This window comes from Rhinolophus hipposideros (genome assembly GCF_964194185.1).
Source record: "Rhinolophus hipposideros genome assembly, chromosome: 14".
NCBI lineage: Eukaryota > Metazoa > Chordata > Mammalia > Chiroptera > Rhinolophidae > Rhinolophus > Rhinolophus hipposideros.
Window position 1 is genome coordinate 23,896,376 of NC_138060.1, and position 20,663 is coordinate 23,917,038.

Consider the following 20,663-nt stretch of genomic DNA (forward strand, 5'->3'; position numbering starts at 1 on the left):
TCCTAAACTTTTAAAGCCACCCTCTGCAAATAGCTCCTTCTTCCACTTGCCTTTCCTTTGACACGTCCAGCTTCTGCTTGCCAGTGGGTAGCCCACAGTTACCTTTTTCAGTTAGCTCTAGTTGAAGCAGTCCTTCTTGGAAACCTGGCCTTCACCTTGGTCCTGGGGGAAGCAAACTGTGGACTGCAGGGTGGCAACTACCCCCTGGGACCTGCCCACCCCACATGTGCCACCTCAGCCTTTCAAAAAACCACAGGACCATGTTTGAGAAAAGTTGAGCTGTTTTATTTCACAGGATAGCTCCACGTCAAACCAGCAGGCACCATCAGAATACGCGACAGAGGATCCAATCAGACACTCTATAGGACGGGCGTTTGGTTGTAAGGTAGAGAAACGATATCTGGAAGAGGGCAGCATTTCTCATCACGTGGGGACAGGTAACCAGCAATTTCCAAGGGTGGTTTCGGTTTGTTTTTTCCTGACACAGTTTGGGGAGGAAAGAAACCAAAGGAAACAAAATAGACCAGCCACTCTGAAGCAATCAGAACCAAACATATTGCCAAACCATGTAAACAGTCACACCGCCGGGAACAAGAGCCTGAGCAGAAACTCTAGCAGAATCTACTTCCGTCTAAGGAAGGAAAAGTGCGCTCTGGTTGTTCTGGTTCAAGGAACAGTTTTGTTATTTGCCCGGGACTGTTCACAGAGAAAAGAGGTGTCAGCAAGGGGCAGCGTTGGCCTTTCGGCCAGTCCCAGAGGATGGGACAGCGGGAAACTGGCAGATCCACCTCAAAGAGGCCAGAAGGACTGTAACCTGACAGCCAAGTCCCTTCTCTCAGCTCCCCTGGGCAGCTTTGGGTATGTGGGGAAGTCTCTACATGGCTGCTCAAAAGAGAGGAGACCCCAGACAACCGGGGAAGTTGACATGAAATGTCAGCATTAGCTCTGCATAGCAGAAAATCAGCTAAGCAACACCTCGGCTCACCCCTTCCTGCCTTTTCCTCCCTGCCACCCTCCCCCAAGCCCAACAGGGTCCACACCATGGTTGTGAGGCAGCCGTTCTTCTTTCTGGTTTTCTCAGACAAATGAGGCATTTGCTCTAGTGTGGAACCGTCTGGATATGTGAACAGTTAGGAATAGAAAGACTGAGAGGAAGAACCATTGCATTAGTCCTGTGGTTTTCCCTCAGCCATGTATGGGCGCTGAGTGCCAAGGAACGATCAGGTCACAGGAAGTCCTCTGCATTCACGCCTCCTGAATGAGAAAGAAACATACCCACCAAGGCACTCCAAGGGCCTCCAACAGAGAAGCAGGCCCATGTCAAGTCCCTTTCCCACACTGGCTCCCTCTGTGTACCGCAAACCAGTTCTGAAGGGTTTATAAGGCAGATCTTTGAACTGCTGATTCCAGCCAGTGGCCAAAGGATAGCTCCATTTCCTTGTCTCTTCTCACTCAGATTTCTTCATTGAATAGAAACCTTTCATCCCTCAGCAATCCACTGCTCTTCTGCTTCTTGGCCTGGTGACCTCAGAGGACAGACTCCCAGTCTGATGCCCAAGCTTACAAGTCCCTCGCATTATGCGCTCTGTCTGGGTTCAAAGGCGCTTCAAGGTGAGAAATCGTTAGCACTGAAAACAAGGAAAGGCAAGAAATTTTCATAGAATCCCACAGCTCAGAGCAGCTCTTTAAGAGGAAATGGGGAATCAAGGGAGAGAGGGAGAGTGGGGTAGGAAGCACGGCTTCTTCTCAATTTTATCCGAGAAAGGTCTTTAGCGGCAGCTGGGCCCCCGAGGCCCAAGAAACTAGACCAGGAAGGAATTGTCTTTGGTCAGTTTTAAATGAACATCTTGCTGGTTCATTCCTAAAACAGACTGAACATCGGTTACACATAAAGACAAAGGCATGACCTCAGGGTAAGTCAAAGGTTAAGAAAAGAAATCATTCTGTGAAGCAAAAAAAAAAAAAAAAAGCCCGTTATCGAGGAACTGATTAGTACAGCTTTCAGTAATGGTGATGAACGAGTAGGTAAACACCACTTCCCCTTGTACGATTGGTTATATTGAGGACTACTAACTAGGTTACTACGTTTCCCTCACACTCACTGTACAGTTAGGTTTCTGGTATTTGTTTTTTACATTGATCTATCTACTAGGTGCGAAGATTTGGTGAGTGTCATTGGCTATAATTTAATTGTCGCCTTTTTAAAAATTACAGTTTCACATTTTAACAGTTACTTTCCAGCATTTAAGCAAATACAGCAATATATAGTGGACTAACACAGGCAGGAGTCGGGAAGAGAATGCCAAAGCTCTGTGACTATGGGTGGCACTGGGTGCCTGTGAGGGCCGAGCGAGACATGCAGAGTGCCAGATGAGGAAGCGGGGAGCGGGAAGCAAAGTGGTTTTCCATTGGGTTCTGCATCAAGGCTCAGATTTGGGGCTGGATGAGTAAGGTGTGAGCCTCTTGAAATGTGAACTCATCAGCCTTTCCCCAATGGAAAAACAGGTGCTTAAAGAAAACAGCTACAGCTCTGCCTTCAGGTAATTCGGGGAAAGGCAGGTCCATTTTCAGGGAAGAAAAATGAAGTTAGTCAATTCAGAGGAAAAGCCACATGGTCTATCTGACTGGTGTTATGGGTATCAGGCAACAGATCTGTCAACTCACATTTTCTCTTTTCATCTGTTAGTCATGGCAGAGAAGGTTACAATTTGCACAGAAGGCTACTACATTTAAGGTCTGGGAGGATCTGTGGGGTAGAAATGGAATGCCTTGTATCCTAGCTGGACAGCATAGCATCCTTGCAAATAAATTACTTAATGAGCCTGACATAGCCCCTACTCTCAGTCATCTATTAAATCTTGGGCAAGTCACAGCACATCCCAAGGCCTTGCTTTCTTTCCTAAGCTGTAAAATGGGAATATCTTTATACGCTCACAAAGGCAGAGGGCTCCAACCTAGTTCTGAGGTGCTTTCATCTCCAGGAGCTAAAAGAGAACGGTAGGTTCTAGGCAAAAAAAAAAAGAAAAAAAAAAAAGGAAGGTCAAGTTTGTCATTGGCCTCTCCCTGGCATTCTCTTTTTGGGCCCTTTCTTGATTCTTCCTTCCACTGCTCTCAATACCAGTTCTCAGATGAGGCAAAATGTCTTACCACTGCCACACTCAGAATATCTTACCACTAATACCACACTCAGGTATCAGTGACTCTGTAGGTCCCTCTCTCTGAGGTATAGTCACCTTTTTATGGAGGACCAGAGGAGAAGACAAAACGTCATTCAATGGGGTGAAATGGTAATGATGGAATTTCAAGCATCGATAGGCAATATAATGCAAGGCCGTGCTTTGGGGGCGTATGAAGCTGGTGGGGAAATTCCACTGTCCACTTCTCAAATGCCATTAGGAGGCTTCAAAAGGAAGGTCTTGGGTGGTTTTTGAGCTAAAAGACGTACTTTACTAATGATAATAAAAAGAGCAATTGGTTTGGCACAGCGCTTTCTAGTTTAAACAGCTTGCTCACTTCCATTTTATCATTATTATCTTCATTTTAGCAAGAAACTGAGGCTCGATGAGGTGCAGTGACACGCCCAGCGCCACAGTTCCCAAGTGATGGGACTGAGACTCAAACACAGGACTTTTGACTCCAAACCACAGCCATGGACACACTTAGAAGCCTCGAGAAAGGGAAAGACATGAAGCTTGAGAACAACAGGGAAGAAACCCTTGGCTTGGTATGAGGGGGGTGAGTAAAAGTGGTCCCATTAGAATTTGATCTGCCTATGTTCCATAATCCAGAAACAGCCATCTCTGGAAAAGGAAGCAATCCAAAGAAGAAGGAAAATACAACCAAACGAGTGATGTAGAAGGGCTTTTCCCAGCCAAGAGGCGGAAGCCTTGCTCAGAATACTTGAAAATCGTGCACCCGAATTGTATCACCATATTTTCAATGACATTAAATGTTTTGGAGTAGGTGAGTGGAAGGGAAGGGAAGGGAAGGGAGAGGGAGGGGAGCTATTTCACTTCCATTAACTCAACTGAAGCATTCTCTAGGACAGAAAGTGCCAAGCATTGCGTCTCCTCAGCCCCTGGTCTGAGCTGGGCACTTATGGTTCGTGTACTTTGTGCAAGAGGGCACCAGTCAAAGTGCGTCATGGCCTGGTTTTAAATTAAAACGATGTGACTCAAAGCCTCCTTGCCTGTTTAGTTCCAAATCTGACACAGTATAATTAGTAGAAAGAGGAAGAGAAAAAATTAAATATTTTGAAAATTGTATAAGTTAAACCTCTATAGTTACCAGAATTATTCCTACAGCATTTCTAGGTTTTGAAGTGTTCCACACCCACTGTGGGTTTTTTTCTTCTTTTACTTTTTTCCAACCACACATATTGTGCTAAGATGTGGCTTAGGTTCTCACTTTCCCCTTTTTCTACATACAAACACAGGATGCTGTGGTCAGGGGTCTTCTTGCCCACACCCTCCCGTGCCTCTGCGGGTACAGTTGGCACTTGCCTTCAGGTGGAAAGGCAGGGTCTCTGGAGTGGACGGGGGTTGGGGTATCCTGTGAAGGGACCCCACCTCTAGGAGCAGCCTGCTTGGGGTACTGCCTGCCCCACCCTTTGTTTAGGGGCAGACTGTTCTGGAAGGCCACAACTTCTGGAGACAGTGAGAGACTGTTTTTGTTTTTTCTGCAGGTTAGTGGTATATTGCTTCATTCGCAGTTACTGTGGGCCTCTAAATTCTCCCAGAAAAGTCCCTGCAAATCCCACCAAATAACTCAGTGGGAGATGTTTGGTGGCATGGGTCTGAGGTAAATCTAAGTTTCATAAAAAGAAAAAGGAGATCCTATATACATTTAGTATGTGCGTCCAGATCTAATATATGTATATAGATGCATAAATATATATATATATACACACACCTACAGACACATCCATACATACATATGTGTGTATATGCACACATATATATATATACACACATAGCTATGTATGTGGAGAGAATGTTGAGAGAATAATTTTCCAGTGACGATATGCGGGCGAAGCCATAACATTTTGCCACACTCTTAGGAAACACTCTAGTTGGGGCTGCCCCTGCTCCTGCACTCCTCTGGGCCTCTGTTTACACACGCAAGGCCTGTGCGATTCACACGGCGGGATGTGAGCCACGGCTGGCGCCTGGGCCTCAGCTCTGCACAGACACCCTTCCGGGCTGACCTGCTGGTCCCTGCTCGACTGGGAAGGATGTGGAAGTCACAGAGGCCACCCTCGGTGTGCCACAGTGGCCAGGGCAGTGCCGCCCCATCCTGAGGTCACATGGTGCCTGACTTGTCTGCTGAGCTGTTGGGGAACATTTTCTCGGTGGGCGTCACAGCTGGGCTGCCCACACCCGAGCTGCTGCTGCTGCTGGATCGATGCTGGACCACGGGCCGCACGGGCCGCATGGGGGGTGGGCGCAGCTGGGCGCCAGCAAGGCGGGCGGACAGGGCTGGCTTGAAGGTGGTCATCATCTCCGTGGAGGAGCTGCTGCTGCGGCGCATGGCAGCATCAGGGTCTCGGATGACGATGGTGTGCAGGGGACTGGCGGGCTCCGAGCTGATAGGGCCCGGCGGGTTCTTCAGGGGCTCCAGGGTGTCCAGCACCACATCTGGCGCCTGCTTGACTGTGTTCTGCCTCTCGAGTTCCCGCAACTCGTGCAGAGCTGTGCTCATGGTCTTCTCGATGTCCTGGGGACAAAGATAGCTCTGGTCAGCACCGAGTCTGGAGGCCTGGGGTCCAATCCTTCCTCGGCAGCTTGTAGGCTTCTGAGGCAGGTTTCCCCGGGGGCCTGGTGGCTGGGATGGAGATTAAATCCCCAGGGTGTCCTATGACCAACTGGGGGCGTCCACGTGGTTATGACCTGCACAGTGTTTGCACAGGAAGCAGTCCTAACCTTCAGATCACTGGTTAAGAAGGCACGCTCTGGAGTCAGACAGACATGGGCCCAAATTCTGGCTCTGCCACTTCCTTGCTATGTGACTTGGGCAAGCTCCTTGGGCAAGTTACCTCTCTGAGCCTCAGAATCCTCATCTGTAAATGACAGATTGTTACAATACAGACCCCACAGGTTTGATGAGTGATATATAACTACTTAGAGGTTAAATATCACAATGCTTACCCCAAAATGACGGGGTTGTTACTCTTTTCTCTGTATTATATATAATCAGAAATTTTTGTGTTTTTTAAAAACGGAAGTCTTAAAAAGCAACAAAAATCCTTTCCTGCCTACATAATTCCTGGGGAAGATGTAATATTCAAACTCATAAGAATGAGAGTGTTTTGAAAGACAGAGATTACGCCATGCCCAGAACCTGCTGGTGAGCAGAGGTGCTGCCCTGTCAGCCTGGGGCTCAACTTTCCGACTTCCCAAGGCCTCCATTCCCCTCGAGCCAGAAGGGAGCGCTGGAGGTGAAAGTCAGTGTTTAACCCAGGAGCCTTTGGCTAACCCAGGACATTGGGCTGGGAATTGTAAGCAAAGACTCCTCTGCCACTTCTAAGTCTCAGTCTCTGTACCAAACGTCGTTCATCTGTTGGAAGCCCACATGTTTACTGTGAAGATGGAATGAGATAATGGATGTGATGAAGCTTTGTAAACTGCCAGACAATGGTTTTTAAAGTCCCATTAGCCAGAGTCCATGTTTCAGGTAGGGCTTTACAGGGATACCTTCACATCAAAAGATGCAGGAGGAACTGCTCAGGCTGAGCTGGGCCAGAGCCCAACGGGCTTGGCCACTGAGGGGACAATTAGGGATACTGCTTAAGACCATTGTTGGAAGGTCTGTGCAAAATCTCAGTAACTGATGACTATTAAGACACACTGCTCTTCCACCCTGAGGCAAATCCGGAAAATCTACATGTCTGGTCTGACTGATGGGGTTGGAGTTCTGGCCATCCCTCTACCCAACTCTTCTTTTACCTCCTCTCCTCCCCCTGTCCAAAGGAAGCCTCCTGCCTGCCCATGACAGGCTCCAATCTGGCCACAGTCAGGGTCCTAGCCTATCCTTTTTGCTTCAAGAGGCTTGGTAATTAGCTAATGGCTAATTAGCTAATATTAACATAAAGCTAATATTAGCTTTTCTGATTCCCCATGATATTTTATCCTTTGCCCCATAACACTGGCTACTTGAAGAAGGGGCCTTTTGTGCCTTTATCCAAAAGGATTAGCTGTGGGGGAGTTTCTGCATAATGGGAGAGATGATGATCCTTTCTCCATTTTTGCTATATCCCAACCCTGCAGTGGTAAAGCCTGCTTTCCACACCCCACTCAGCTTAAATTAAGTTCCTCTATTGACATCACTTCTCGCTTTGTTTGCTCTACTCTAGCATGAGCTGAAAGGTAAACTTTAATAAATAAAGAGCAATGGTCCACTCCACCACCATCCCCACCATCCCACCACTCTTCCCTGGGCAGAGTGGGAGACAAAAGACAGAAAGCTCAGAGAAAGATCAGGTGAGTAGTTTAGGCACAAGCCTTGCATTAGTCTAAGAGCTGAGGCCATAATCTCCAGAGTGGAGCTGCAGAGGCATTGGGCGAGGACAGACAGCAGGGGGTGCGGTGGGAGGGGGGAGTGAGCACTTTTCACCTCCTCCCAGCTTAAAACTTCCCACTTTGGATGGTAGAAGTTTCCCAACCTCTTCACTGGGTCCAAATCTAAGTCCTAAAGGACATTTTTCAAACCAGAGTATTTTGGGTAACTCCATCAACTACTTGGGATTTCCTGGCCACAGCTCCCCTTTGTAGCCTACAAAGTCAGCGCCCATTAGAGCCAGTGCTTGAGAGGCTGGAGGCCAGCCAGTGTCCCCTTTTGGCTATTTATGTATTGTCTACCATGCATTCCTATTTTACCTCTGTCACAAAAGGCGCTCTTGAATGGCAACTATCAAATTAGAGAGTGTGTAGATATGTTTGCAAGCGGAAAACGCATGCAGCATTCCCCAAGTGTATTTTTTAGGCTGGTCTTGTAAATGCTCTGTGAATAAAATTCAAAGAAGTCTGGGTGAGGGGATGTGCCCTGTTCTCTTTCTTGGAGATTCACATATTTAAAGGTTCTAAAAAGTCTTGCAGACAAGCCATTCAACTTTGTCAGAGCAGTATTCCCCAAATTTTGTTGACCACAAAACACTTTTATTCCCCCATTAACGTCCTGTGGACTTAGTCCGCTATGGGAGCTACTTTTGGAAACACTGACCTAGACTGCATTTGATCCTTTATGTAAAAGGCTCTGGACCAGGCCTCAGGGAGCCCATGCCCTATCATGGGCCTTGGTAGAACTTCTACATGATGGTGGATGCCGGGTCATGTTCCCCAAGAGCAAGGCCTTCAAAAATCGGGGGGGGGGGGGCGCAATAGGTTGCCTGGCTTCTCTGAGCCAAGGTGCTGATCTTCAGGGATCCCTCAGGTGTGGGCATCAGGACACAGAGCCAAGCTAGACCCTGCAGGTATGAACAAGAGTCCTAGTTGTTGGGTAAGCTGTTCATCCAAATTTTTAAAAACTTAAGATTAAAAAAAACCCAACAACCCTAAGCACTTTGGGAGAGCCTGGAACATTCTTTCCTTCCAGCTACGGCTATTTAGATACCTATCCCTTGTATCTCAGGTCATATCCTCCCCAGAGAAGTCTCTCCCTGCCTAGGAGCAACCTCCACATTGTAGGCTCTCAAAATACCATGTACCACTGTTTTAAACCCAACTGTCACGTCACTGCTGTGTGTGTTATTGATGTCTCTGTCTTCTCTAAATTGTTAGCTCCCCTTGGGCAGAACCTGGACCCATTTTAGGTCATCATTGTACTCTCAATGCCTAGCACAATGATTTTCACACAATAGATGATCAATCAATATTCGTCAATGAATGAAATGAATGAACAGATAGATGAATGAATGAATGAATGAATGAATGAATGACTTAATCATGCCATCTTGTGGGGACACTTGCCATTACTACATCCCCATTACCCAGCCTACATCCAAGGCAGGAATCCTCAGCCCTAGAGACTGGGGGGGTTTCAGTCTTTACAGGATCCCCAGCCAGCAGAGGCACCCCTCCAGCTTCTACACCCAGGGGGAGGCCAGCAAGCAAACCAGAAGTCAGCTCGCTCTCTTCCTTGTGTTCTGGCTTAGTCTTGAACCTGGCATGAAGGGCAAAGTGGCTCTCCAGTCCTCAGGTGCCCACCCTGTGGCCCCTTTGGGGGTTCTCGGCCAGCCCAGCCTGCCTTCCCGCTGGCCCTTACTTCTGCCAGGGCCTCAGCCTCCAGGGACTTGTGGTCGCCCAGGCTGCTGTGCCTGGTGGAGCCGCACGTCGACCGCATTGAGTGCCCTTCCGAGAGCGCTTTCTTGTCAGGGTAGTTGATGCTGCCGGCGCTCCCGAACGTCGCCATCCTCCGCTTCTCAGGGCTCTCGATCCTGCCCCGGGTGAGGGGGATTTTGTGGGGGCTGCTGGGGCAGGCGGCAGCCCGGGGCGGCGTGTCTATGCTGGGGCCCAGGCCCCGGGGCGGACTGTGTGTGTCGCCCCCGCTTCGGCGCCTGGGGATGGCTGCTCCATCGGATCGTAACCGCACTCTGCAAAGGAGCCAGGGGGCGGGGGCATGGGGCAGAGGTCAACCCTGGCAAGTCTCAGAATGGGTCAGCCAACCCCCAGGCCACACATTGCACACTAGTCTAGGGAGTGGTATAGTAAAGCCTCCTTCAGCCAGACTCCGCAATGCCACAGTGAAAACACTGGCTGAGCACGGTCCTCAGCGGCAGGGGGCAGACTTCATCCGTACAAACGGAAGAATCGGAGCATTCTGCTTCCACGCTGCAGACGGTGGTGCTGGTGGTAATTACATAATGAATCTTGGCTATGTGTTAAGTCAAGGCCAGGAGGATGTCAACCTGGGAATGCTTTGGTGATGGTTAGTTGGGTTCTTAAGTGGTTCAGACATTTCCATGATGTCAAAGGGCTTCTAATTGGTCTGAAGCATTGAGGCTTGACTGTACCAAAAGTTACCAGCTCCCTGCAAGCACCGGAGGGAACTGAATACATTCCAATATCGTTGCCCACTCCAATCTCCCCAGCAAAGATCTACCTCTATGAGGCTTTTCTTGGGAAAATAGTCATTCAACAGGGAAAAGTGCATTATTGAACATGCATGCCTTCCATGTGTTTGGACACCTTTCACCCCTGAGAGAGGTGCTGGTGGAGTGAAAAGGGAACTAGAGCATCTTTCAGGAGGGTAAATCCTTATCCTCTCTGTCACAGACCTTTCCTGTGTCCTCTTTCAGACCCATTTTATTCATGATAAATGGGCATAACATTCCTTGTCCACCTAGCAAGGAGGTTCAGTGGGTGTGAAAGCACTTTGAAGATAAAAGGTTCTACCCACAGGAGATTTAGCTACATCCTATGGAGGCCACCGAAGATTCTAAGACACTGGTGAGGGGAGAGAAGTCCGCCAGTAGCAAGGGGGTAGGGAGCAAGGACAGAGTGTGGAATGGATTGTGACCAGGGGACCAGGTTCAAACGGGTCAGCAGCACTTTAGAATGCTACCAGCCAAGCTAAGCACTGCCTGTGGGTACCCCAACAGGGCCAAAGCAGAGGTGTTGGAGAGTAAGAGGTATTGAGAAAGAAAGAAGAAGGAGAAAGTAGATGAGGGAGGGGAAAGTGAGAGGAAAATCGAAGCAGAAGATATGCCCCCCCGCAAGTCAAGGGACCATGACTTTGTCATCTACCTACCCCAGCCTTCCACTCCTCCCCTCCTAATCTATCATCTATCACGTGACCAAAACTGTTCGCTGAAGTAAATAGAATATGGAAAGAGGCATTGGGACTTCTGAAATAAATTCATAAACATATGCTCCTATTATGACTGATTGTTTTTGGCTCTATCTCCAAGTACCCATTTGTGTGGGTGGGTTCTGTGACCTCTCCACCAAGAAAATGAAGAATATGACATTTTGAGAATCTGATTAAGAAAGCAGTGAGAAGCTGTCAGCCTCTTTTCCTTTTCTTTTCTTATCTTTTCCTTATTTTATTATTATTTTTTTAAACAACCACATACTTTGGGCTATACTTGTATGCAGAATGAGGAGCACAGCTCCTTGCCTGGCAGAAAGGTCATGTGATACAGCCCAGCCCACGCATGGGGAATGAAGAAATTGGCAAATGTGCTCCCACCTAAGTGGGTGGAGTTAAGTGTCAATTTCCCCCACATCTGAGGGGGTGTAAGTTTTCTGTTTATATAGCACACTTCAGAGAGTATATGAGCTTTAAATTTTTAAATATAACAACGTTGGTCTTCCACAGAAAGTGGAAGAGGTACAAGAACTAAAGAGAAGTTGGAGAAATACTTGCCAATTTGAAACCCTCTCTCCCCATTTATTATTTTAAATAAAAAGCACTGATTTGCCAATATACATCTTTCCTCCTCCTTCTCCACATCCCCTCCCCACCCCAAGCTGGATCGTTATACACCGGGCATTCTTGGCCCAGGTCCAGCCAGTCCACCCAGATGTGCCCAATATCACATCACATGGGGAACAAGGGGCGATGACCGCCTACTTCTCTCCCACCTGCCCCTTCGCTTCTCCCAAATCAGACATGAATGGGCATAGCACTAGCAGGAAAAACTGAATCCTCATTTCCTACCGGCCCATCACCCCACCAAAGCCGTAATCCGAGATGTGCTCCGTGGGGGACTGGAGGTCGTTTTTGGAGGAGGCCTTGTCATCCAGCAGCGGCCCACTGCTGGCCTCGCTATCCGCCTTTTGGCTCAGGCTGTCCGAGAAGGCATCATCCCTGGGGAAAAGGACAGGTGTGAATTGGCAGTGCTTCGCTCCAGAGGACCCAGGATGTGCAGGGCTCCTTGAGACCTGCCTGAGGGGCTGGCTCAACACACACCTCATGGATCATTTATGCCCAAAGCTCAGAGTGAGCCACTTCCCACCATGCTCTTACCACCACGCATGCCCACGGCCACTCTCCTAAGTCAGTTTCATCAGCAAGACTTCCTCCTCTGCCCCACTGCCCCATGCCTACCTTCACCTCTCCCCTCCCTGCTCCAGCAAGGACAAGCTAAATGCTGGAGGGTGTGTTGGAGAAATGGGGGCAGGAGCCTACAAGCTGGACACTGAGTGCTGAGTCATGTGTCTCCAGGAGAAGCAGTTTAGGGCTAAGCAAGGGAGGCAGAAGATGCCGCCATCCTTCACCTCCCCACCCAAGGCTTGGGACAACTGAAAGGTGGCTCAAGCTTGTGGGGGTGCCTATCAGCCTCTTTCCACTGCCCACTCCCTTCCAGTGCCCTGTTCCTCCTGCCCACACAGGCCTAGGGACATCAGAGTACCAAGGGCCCTCCACTGTGGCACTCATCTTTGGGTTTGCCTCTTTCAGACGTTTCTCTGGCTTCAGACGATCCTCTCTTCCATCAAAACTTACGCTTTTGGCCCCCTTTACTTGAGGTCTAGCTTGGTGGCTGCTTTCTCAAGAAATCAGTTCCACCTGAGCCTGAGAGGAGCTCAGAGAAAGTGTGTGTACAGGAACCTTCAATGGCTTTCAAGGAATAGAAGGTGTAGACTTTCTGGGCCTTCTAGTAGGGCTAGTATTTGGGATCTAGGGGTTTTTCTAATGCCTAAAATTGTTTAAAAGAAAATAGCTACAGAGAATAGATTGGTGATTGCCAGAAGCAGGCGGTGGTGGGTAGGCAAAACAGGTAAAGATGGTCAAAAGGCAGAAACTTCCACTTATAAAATAAATAAATCACAGGGATATAAAGCACAGCATGGTGATGATACCGTGTTTCCCTGAAAACAAGACCGGGTCTTATATTAAGTTTTGCTCCAAAAGACGCATTAGGGCTTACTATGTTTAGCGGATGTCATCCTGAAAAATCATGCTAGGGCTTATTTTCTGGTTAGGTCTTATTTTCTGGGGAAACACGGTAGTTAATACTGTATTGCATATTTGAAAGTTGCTAAGAACGTAGGTCTTAAAAGTTCTCACCATTCAAAACAATTGTCACTATGTGTGGTTGTGGATGTTAACTAGACTTATTGTAGTGATCATTTTGCAATATATAAAAATACCAAATCATTATGTTGTATACCTGAAACTAATATGTTATATGTCACTTATATCTCAATAAAAAAGTAGTACCCTATTAACTTGAAACGAGGGGATGGTTGTTTCTGCCCCCTGAGAGAGCCACCTTGGGGGGGGGGTGGAATGCTGGGCAGTTAAGGGGGTGGTGGGCTGGCCACTGGCTACAGGGAAGGCCAGGAAGGTGGAAGTGTGTGGCAAGATCACTGCATACTGAGACACTGAGAACCACGGCGGGTGATAAATGCCCTGGAGGCTACCGGGTGGGTCAGGATGGTGGGCCAAGGGCACCAAATGCTGTCTCTGTGTACTCTGAAGCATGAGCAATTTGCTTATTTGTTCAAAGGATCACCATGAATGGGAAGTTAGAAATAATCCATCCTTACAGAAGACCAAGGGTATGACATCAGGGAGAGCATACCCTTGGCATATAACCCTTGGTATATTCCTGTACCCATTCTAGACATCACTAATTGATTACAGCATTCTTCAGCGCCCACTCACATGTCTTGTACGACTATGTACTGATGTGGAATGAGTCCATCCACGCCGTTGTGACGACCCTCCCACCAGTCCTCTGAGGCGCGATGGTACAACAGCAGTGAGGCCCCCTTCTTGAAGGACAGCTCACGCGGAGAGCGCCCCACATAGTCAAATTTGGCGATGGCCTCGATCTGTTCCACTTCTAGAAGGAAAGTAAGAAGGAGCATCCATAAGGTCAGCAGAAGGGCAGCCCAGGCGCCTTGCTCAGATGGCCCTGGCTTCTATGGGGCAGCCAGAAAGCAACCCTAGTGAGAAGAGTATGGACTGGGGTTCACGACACTGAGGTTCTAGGCTCACATCTGCTGCCCCATGCTGTGACCTCAGGCAGATGATCTAACTTCTCAAAATGGAGAGTGGGGGCTGACATATCACATCCTTATTGTCCACTGTGCTTTTTGCTCTCCCCTTTTTAAACTTATTAAAACAATATTACAAGAAATTTATTTTTATTCTACCTCTTAATACAAGTTCTGTTTCCATTTTTCCATGAACCGTTTCCCTCTTTGTCCACTTGCAATACTTTTAGTGGTTCTTACCTTTTCAGAAGTCAAATAGATGGTGTATGTGGACTCCCATCTACGCAAAATGATGTACACAATGTTTAAGGGTTCCCGGAACTCCTTAAGGTTTCCTCAGGGCTCACTGTTGTGGACTGAACTGTGTCCCCCAAAATCCATATGTTGAAGCCACAACCCCCAACGTGATAGTATTTGGTGATGGGACTTTTAGGAAGTAACTGAGGTTAAATGAAATCAAAAGGATTGGCCCTAACCCAAGGACTGGGGTACCTCTAAGAAGAGGGAAGGCACCAGAGATCTCTCCATCTCTCTCCCCACATGCGCACAGAGGAAAGGCCATGAGGACACAGAGAGAAGGGAGCTGTCTACAAGCCAGGAGGAGAGGCTTCCCCAGAAAGCAACCCGATGGCATCTTAATTCTTGAACTTCTAAAGAATTGTGAGGAACTAAATTTCTGTTGTTTAAGCCACCTGGTCTGTGGTAGTCTGTTATGGCAGCTGGACCTGACTAACACACTCATCCATGGACTTAATTTGGGAGGAGGGAAAATTCTTACTGGGGCCATAGCTCAAGCATATCTCTTTGCACACAGATATTTATTTACCCATCATACATTTCCTCTTCTCTGGTCAGTGACAGGCCCTGAGTGAGTTACCAGTGAGGATATGGCTCTTGCCCTTGCGGCACTCCTACTGCTCTGAGCAACCTCAGGCAGGTTATATAACCTCTGCACACCTCAGCTGCCTTACCTATAAGGGTTGTTAGGAGGAGTAAAGGAGAATGCACGGAAATTCACGGCATAGTACAGACATGCATTCGGTATACGGTTAACAGTGGCTCTTGTGATTACTAATGGCTTTAGCCTATGGGGTATGTCCAGACAAGAAGTCTAAGCTGCAGAAAGTTTAAGTGGTTTGCCCAAGACCACACAGCTAAAGACATTTAGGGAGCAGGGGGTTATGCCTACAATTTATTTAACCTGTGTTATAGTTTATACCCTAAGAGGTGCCCATACTTGGTAGAAAACTGATTGTGTGTAGGTATTAATGTGTTTCTATTTTAAAACAAGCACAAAGATGTTTAACATTATAAAAATAATATGTATAGATATATTAAATCCTAATAGAATAAAAGAGTAACAAAAGTGACCCCTGCTCTCTCTAACCAGCAGATACCTTCCCTATGCTAAGCTTCCCTAGCCTTTCCATTGGCCTCCCTATCTGCTCCATTCCTGGTGGGTTATCATGTGTCTGTCCATCCTGCTCTTCAGCTGTCCCTCATGGAATGAAGACCAGAACACCTGGCTTTGCTGCTTTTCAGCTGTGTGACCTTAGACAACTTAGTTCTTCTTTCTAAGCCTCAGTTTCCTCATCTGTAAAATGGGAATGAATAATACTAGTACCTATGCCTTATAGGATTGTTATGAGGACTAAATGAGTTACTATACAGTGCTGGGCATATAGTTAGCTCTATATGAGAGTTAGTTTTTACCAGAGCGGATACACTTCTAAGGGCCACGGGCAGCATAGAAAATCAGAGTAGAGGGAAGAAACCCCTTCCCTCACCTCCTCCACTAATCCCCACCACAAGCATGCACTAGGGCTCCCCGTATAAGCAGCTGGCTCAGGACAACTATGCTGGTGCCTCTGAGAGACACAGTGGTCTTTGGATAGATCCAATTCTCAGTGTCTGGGACAGCCTTCTCTAGGGAGCAGGCTCAGACAGTTAAGTCAGCTTTTCCCAGCTGGCTCCCTGACAAATGTCTTTAAATGCTCTCCTAACACAGTTGATGCAAGATGACAGCACAGCTAAATGGGTCAGATTAACTCAGTTCTTGACTCAGAGTCACCTTGTCAGTAAAGTGGGGAGATCTCTGTTCTCTCTGCTACATCCTTGACTCTGCCACCCAGCCATGTGTGAGCACTGCCTGCTAGCCTAGCCTCAGACACAGACAGGCCAGAGGGTTTGCCAGACCAGGAGCTGAACCCAGCCAGCTGTGTGCTTTCACCCCAGGGCTTCCATTGGGCTGATTCAACTAATAAAGAAGCTGACCTGAACAGAGATCTTCTCATGCTAGGAAGAGCACGGAGAGGCTGGGTTTCTAGTTCCTGCCTTTCTTTCCCATCTCCAACGTCTTCAGCAATCACTAAGGTAATCTGGGGCTCGGGGTAGGAGATGGTGATGGGGAGGCCAAGATGGAGTAGAAAATGTAAGGGGGAGAAAGGAAAATGGGAGGAACAGAGCTGAGCCACACGCTGAGAGCAAACACATGTGTTTGCAGATGTCATTATATAAATGTGTGTGGTAGAGACGGTAATAATAACTACCATTTGTTAAGAAATCCATTGTTTGGGTTTATCACACCTAAAATAGAACATGCAATTTTCTCCCTTACCACTCTCCCACACCCGTCCCCACACTTACTGAATCTTAGGAAATAGGACCAACTTGCTCTCTGGCTCAGGCCACAGCCTTGCAGTTGCTCCTGAGTGTCCCACGTCTATTCCATCAGCAACCCCTTCGAACTGTCTCCTGAGTCTGACCAGTCTCACCATCTCCACTGTCATCGCTGTCCCTCAACCTGGCTTCCTTGCTTTCATTCTTACTTGGGGAACCATCTCTCCTCAGCAGCCAGAAGAATCTTTTAAAATTATAAATCAGATCATGAAAATCTCTTGTTCAGATCCCTCTGAAGGTTTCCCACTGTGCTTGAAAGAAAACCCAAATGTCTTCTCCTGGTGTCTGAGGCCCTCCACACTCTAGACCCCGGAGATCTATGCAGCCTCACCTCTCCCTCACGCCGTCTGCTCCGGCCTCACTGGCTTTCTTGATATTTCTCCTCCCACATCGTAGTATGACATTTTTCAAACACAAAGTGAAACTGAAGGGGTTTTACAATAAACATGTATATACCCACCACATAAATTCTACGCTTAACATTTTATTATACGAGTTTTCTCACATATCTATCCATCCCTCTATCTATTCATCCATCCATCTATCCATCTTATCTTTTAACGAATTTTAAAATGTGTTGCCGACATCAGTATATGCTACCCCTAACCAGAATAGCAGACACATTCTCAGAGCCTTCTTGATGCTTTTAATACAGGCCATGCTTTTTCCTGCCACAGGGCCTTTGCACTTACTACTGCCTCTGCCTGGAAAGCTCTGCATGCATTCACATTCAACAAATATTTACTGACCACTGTGTTCCATTTCCTAATTTCATTCAAGTCTGCACTCAAATGCCATTGCCTCAGCAAAGCAATTCCGGACCATCCACAACTACAAAAGCACCAACTGTCAAATAATTATAACACCTTCTCTTGCTTTAGTCTTCTTCAGAGCACGTATCACAACCTGAACTGACACGTGTGCATGTGCACATAAGCAGTTTTGAAACTTTTTACTGTCAATCTTTCCTACTAAAATGTAAGCTCCGTTTGGACAGAGATTTTATTTTATTTCTGGCTATTTCCCCACTTCCAGAACAGTCCCTGGGATGAGTAGGCACTCAATGCATGTTTGTTACTTATATGAACAAATTAAGCTTTTGCTATGAGCTAAGTGTTCTTACATCATCACATTTCATCCTCACAACAATATCTGCAGTACTGTACTCATTTTACAGGTGAGGAAACTGACGCTGAGTTGAAATGATGTGTCACACCAGGGGTGAGTCAAACAAGTAGAGAGTGATGAGCTGAGATCTAAGCCCAGGCCCCAGGTATCATTAATAGAGCCTTCCTGATGTTTTTAAAACATGCTGCTTATTCCTGCCCGGGACCTTCGCATCCATACAGTGTAAACGTGAATATACACCTACACCATGCTGTAGGTTTGATATTCAATTTAACTCCTGCTGATTGAGAGGGTAGTTTTGCCAGGTAGGTACCGTATGGTACCAGTGAGTGGAGGGATGGAGAGGCCATCCCTCGAGCTGAAAGAGGGGTTGAGGACTGTCCTAGTAGGGGCCTGGCTGGAATCCCACTTTGGGACAGCCACTCCAGGAGCACAGCAGTCACAGAGTTGGGGAAGGACTGGATGGGAAAGGCCAGAGGCGACAGCAGTTCAGTGGCTGTTACAACAGTCCAGGGCCTGACATGGAAATGAAAAGACAAATTGGAGCTTTCCTTTAATTTCAGAATGTGAAGGCTGGACATTTTAGAAGTCCCGTACTCGTTATCCTTCTCTACCTATCACCCGATAGCAAGCTCAGACGCTCCTCTCTAACGATGCCACACCAGAGAAGACTTTTTCAGGTCAGGAACTCTGCTTATATGGGAGAGCAGATGACTTCATTCCTCTCAATACCACCTCAGTACCCCTACTCCCCCACCTCCACCCCTACACCGTCTCTGAAGAGAGAACACTAATCTCACTAGGCTGGTGTATTAGAGGCCATGGTCACTATGTTACAGGTTGGGAACATAAATGTGGCCTTTCTTCCCTCTCATCTTCTCTGCAACTAAAGTAATGACATAACCTAGGGCCTGTCCACAGGTTTCCTCTTTTCTCCTCTTCTCACTCATACCTTGGGTTCTTTCATTGCCTCAGGCTGTAGCACCAGCTAGTATTAAGATTTAGATTTTGTTTTACAAGAAAAGAGAGAGATTGACCTGGCATGACAGTGTAAGATCTGCTGATCCATTCCCCAGTGAAACTTGTGAAAAATGCAAAACAAGCAAACAAAAAAATAACCATTGAAAGTATCTGGAAATGGTCCTAAGGGGAAACAGCAAATAAATATCTACTGAATAAAATCTAGGAAAATTCAGTAAGAAACTTGAGAATCTGTGGAATTTGAACCAAAATGGCTCCCTCCCTCCACTAGCCCCGTCCCCCTAGCTCTGGAAGGCAGAGATTACTCTAGACTGCTGTAGCCTAAAATATAGGGCTTCCTCTCCCCCTATTTCCAGTTGTAAGGCTTTCTTCCCTGGAGGAGCAGGAGATCAGTATTTATCATTCTGCCCGCAGCTACCTCTTGCTGGGGTTAAGTCCCAGGAGAGCACAGTGGGAACGTGAGAGCTTCCTTCTTCCATCAACTCTCCCTCATGCAATGGAAGTTCTAGGCACTGTGCCACTGAGAATACTGGGACCCTGATTACCCGTGGCCCAGCTCATGGGGTGATGATTCCGTGTGAGGAGAGGCAAGCTGAGAGGACCTCAAGCTGCTGCCTGCCTCTCCACAAAGCCTAGGCTCCTAGAGTGAGGAGGTTCCTCAGACGTTTGCCATTGTCCTCACTGCCAGCTCCAGAGCTGTACCTCAGAGATTTTGTCTAGGGGAAGAAGCAGGCTATACAATAGCTGCTAATCTCATCTTGAAGGAATTGACTTTATTTGCAACAGAGCTTGGAGAAGTTCAAGCTTAAGGGTGCCCACAAGAACAGTGGAGATTGTGGTGAAAGGCACTTGGGGGTAGGTTCATGAATTTAATGAAGATACAGCCTACATTGTAGGCTAGTTAGTTTATAAAAGGTAACCAGGGACTACGACAGCGGAGAGGAGACCTCTTGGGGTCAGAACAAATAGCCAACACTGATCTCAGAAATTATTCCTTCAAAGGAGACAGAATTCAATTGGATTAGTTTGTAGAATGATTTATGATCGAGGATACTATTCGTAAGAATAGAGCAAAACATCTAGCGATTAATGGAATTTAACAGTGGATGCGGTCAGGGACTGTCATTCCAGAGTGACTGTGGGCATATGCAAAGTAGTTCCTCTCTGAGAAGTAACATCAGGCCTAACACCATGTATATGGAAGAAAGGGAGAGGGAGGGGAGAATAGACTTCACTGAAATAATCCAGCCAGTCACTAAATAAATACAGAAGCAAATAACAACAAGCCCCAAAAGGTAGAGACCAGTACCCAGAGTTGTAGCAATACGTTATCTAAAATGTCCAGTTTCCAACAAAAAAAAATTGCAAGGCATGAAAAGAAACAGAAAGTATGACCCATACACTGAGGGTGCAAAAGCAGACAACAGAAACTGCCTGTGAGAATAACCAGATGTCAGATTTAACAGAAGACTTCCAAGTAGCTTTAAAAATATATTCACAAAACTAAAGGAAACCATGCTTAAAGAAGTAAAGGAAGGTATGATGGCAGTGTCAAATCAAAAAGAATATCAATAAAGAGATAGAAATTATAAATTAAAAAAATGGAATTCTGGAATTGAAAAGTACAACTAAAATTATAAATTTACTAGAGATTTGAAGTAGCAGCAGAATTAACAAACTTGAAGACAGATTGACAGCGATAATAAAAGTTGAAGAACAGAGAGAATAAAGAATGAAGACAAATGAAAAGAACCCCAGAGAAATGTGGGACTTCATTAAGTGCACCAACGTACATGTAATAAGCGTAGTAAAAGGAGAAGAGAGGTAATGGCGCAGAAAAAATATTTGAAGAAATAATGGCTGAAAACCTCCCAAATTTATTTAAAAACAATAACTTACATGTCTAGGAAGCTCACCAAGCTCCAAGTGTCTGTA

General features: G+C 46.9%; 1 protein-coding gene across 5 annotated transcripts in view; it reads right to left on the minus strand.

Moving 5' to 3' along the window:
• Window positions 1–266: 266 nt before the first annotated feature.
• SRGAP3 (SLIT-ROBO Rho GTPase activating protein 3) overlaps window positions 267–20,663 on the minus strand; it is a 237,789-nt gene continuing 217,392 nt past the window's right edge. For 3 of the 5 annotated variants that reach the window (XM_081071599.1, XM_081071600.1, XM_081071601.1), the window contains 4 exons: window positions 13,606–13,786; window positions 11,656–11,805; window positions 9,259–9,586; window positions 267–5,715 (listed from right to left, as the gene is read on the minus strand). In XM_081071599.1, the coding sequence (XP_080927725.1) occupies window positions 5,302–5,715; window positions 9,259–9,586; window positions 11,656–11,805; window positions 13,606–13,786 (1,073 nt within the window). In that variant the 3' untranslated portion in view covers window positions 267–5,301. The remainder of the gene's footprint in view (window positions 5,716–9,258; window positions 9,587–11,655; window positions 11,806–13,605; window positions 13,787–20,663) is intronic. The other 2 variants (XM_081071603.1, XM_081071602.1) reach the window with 1 other exon arrangement.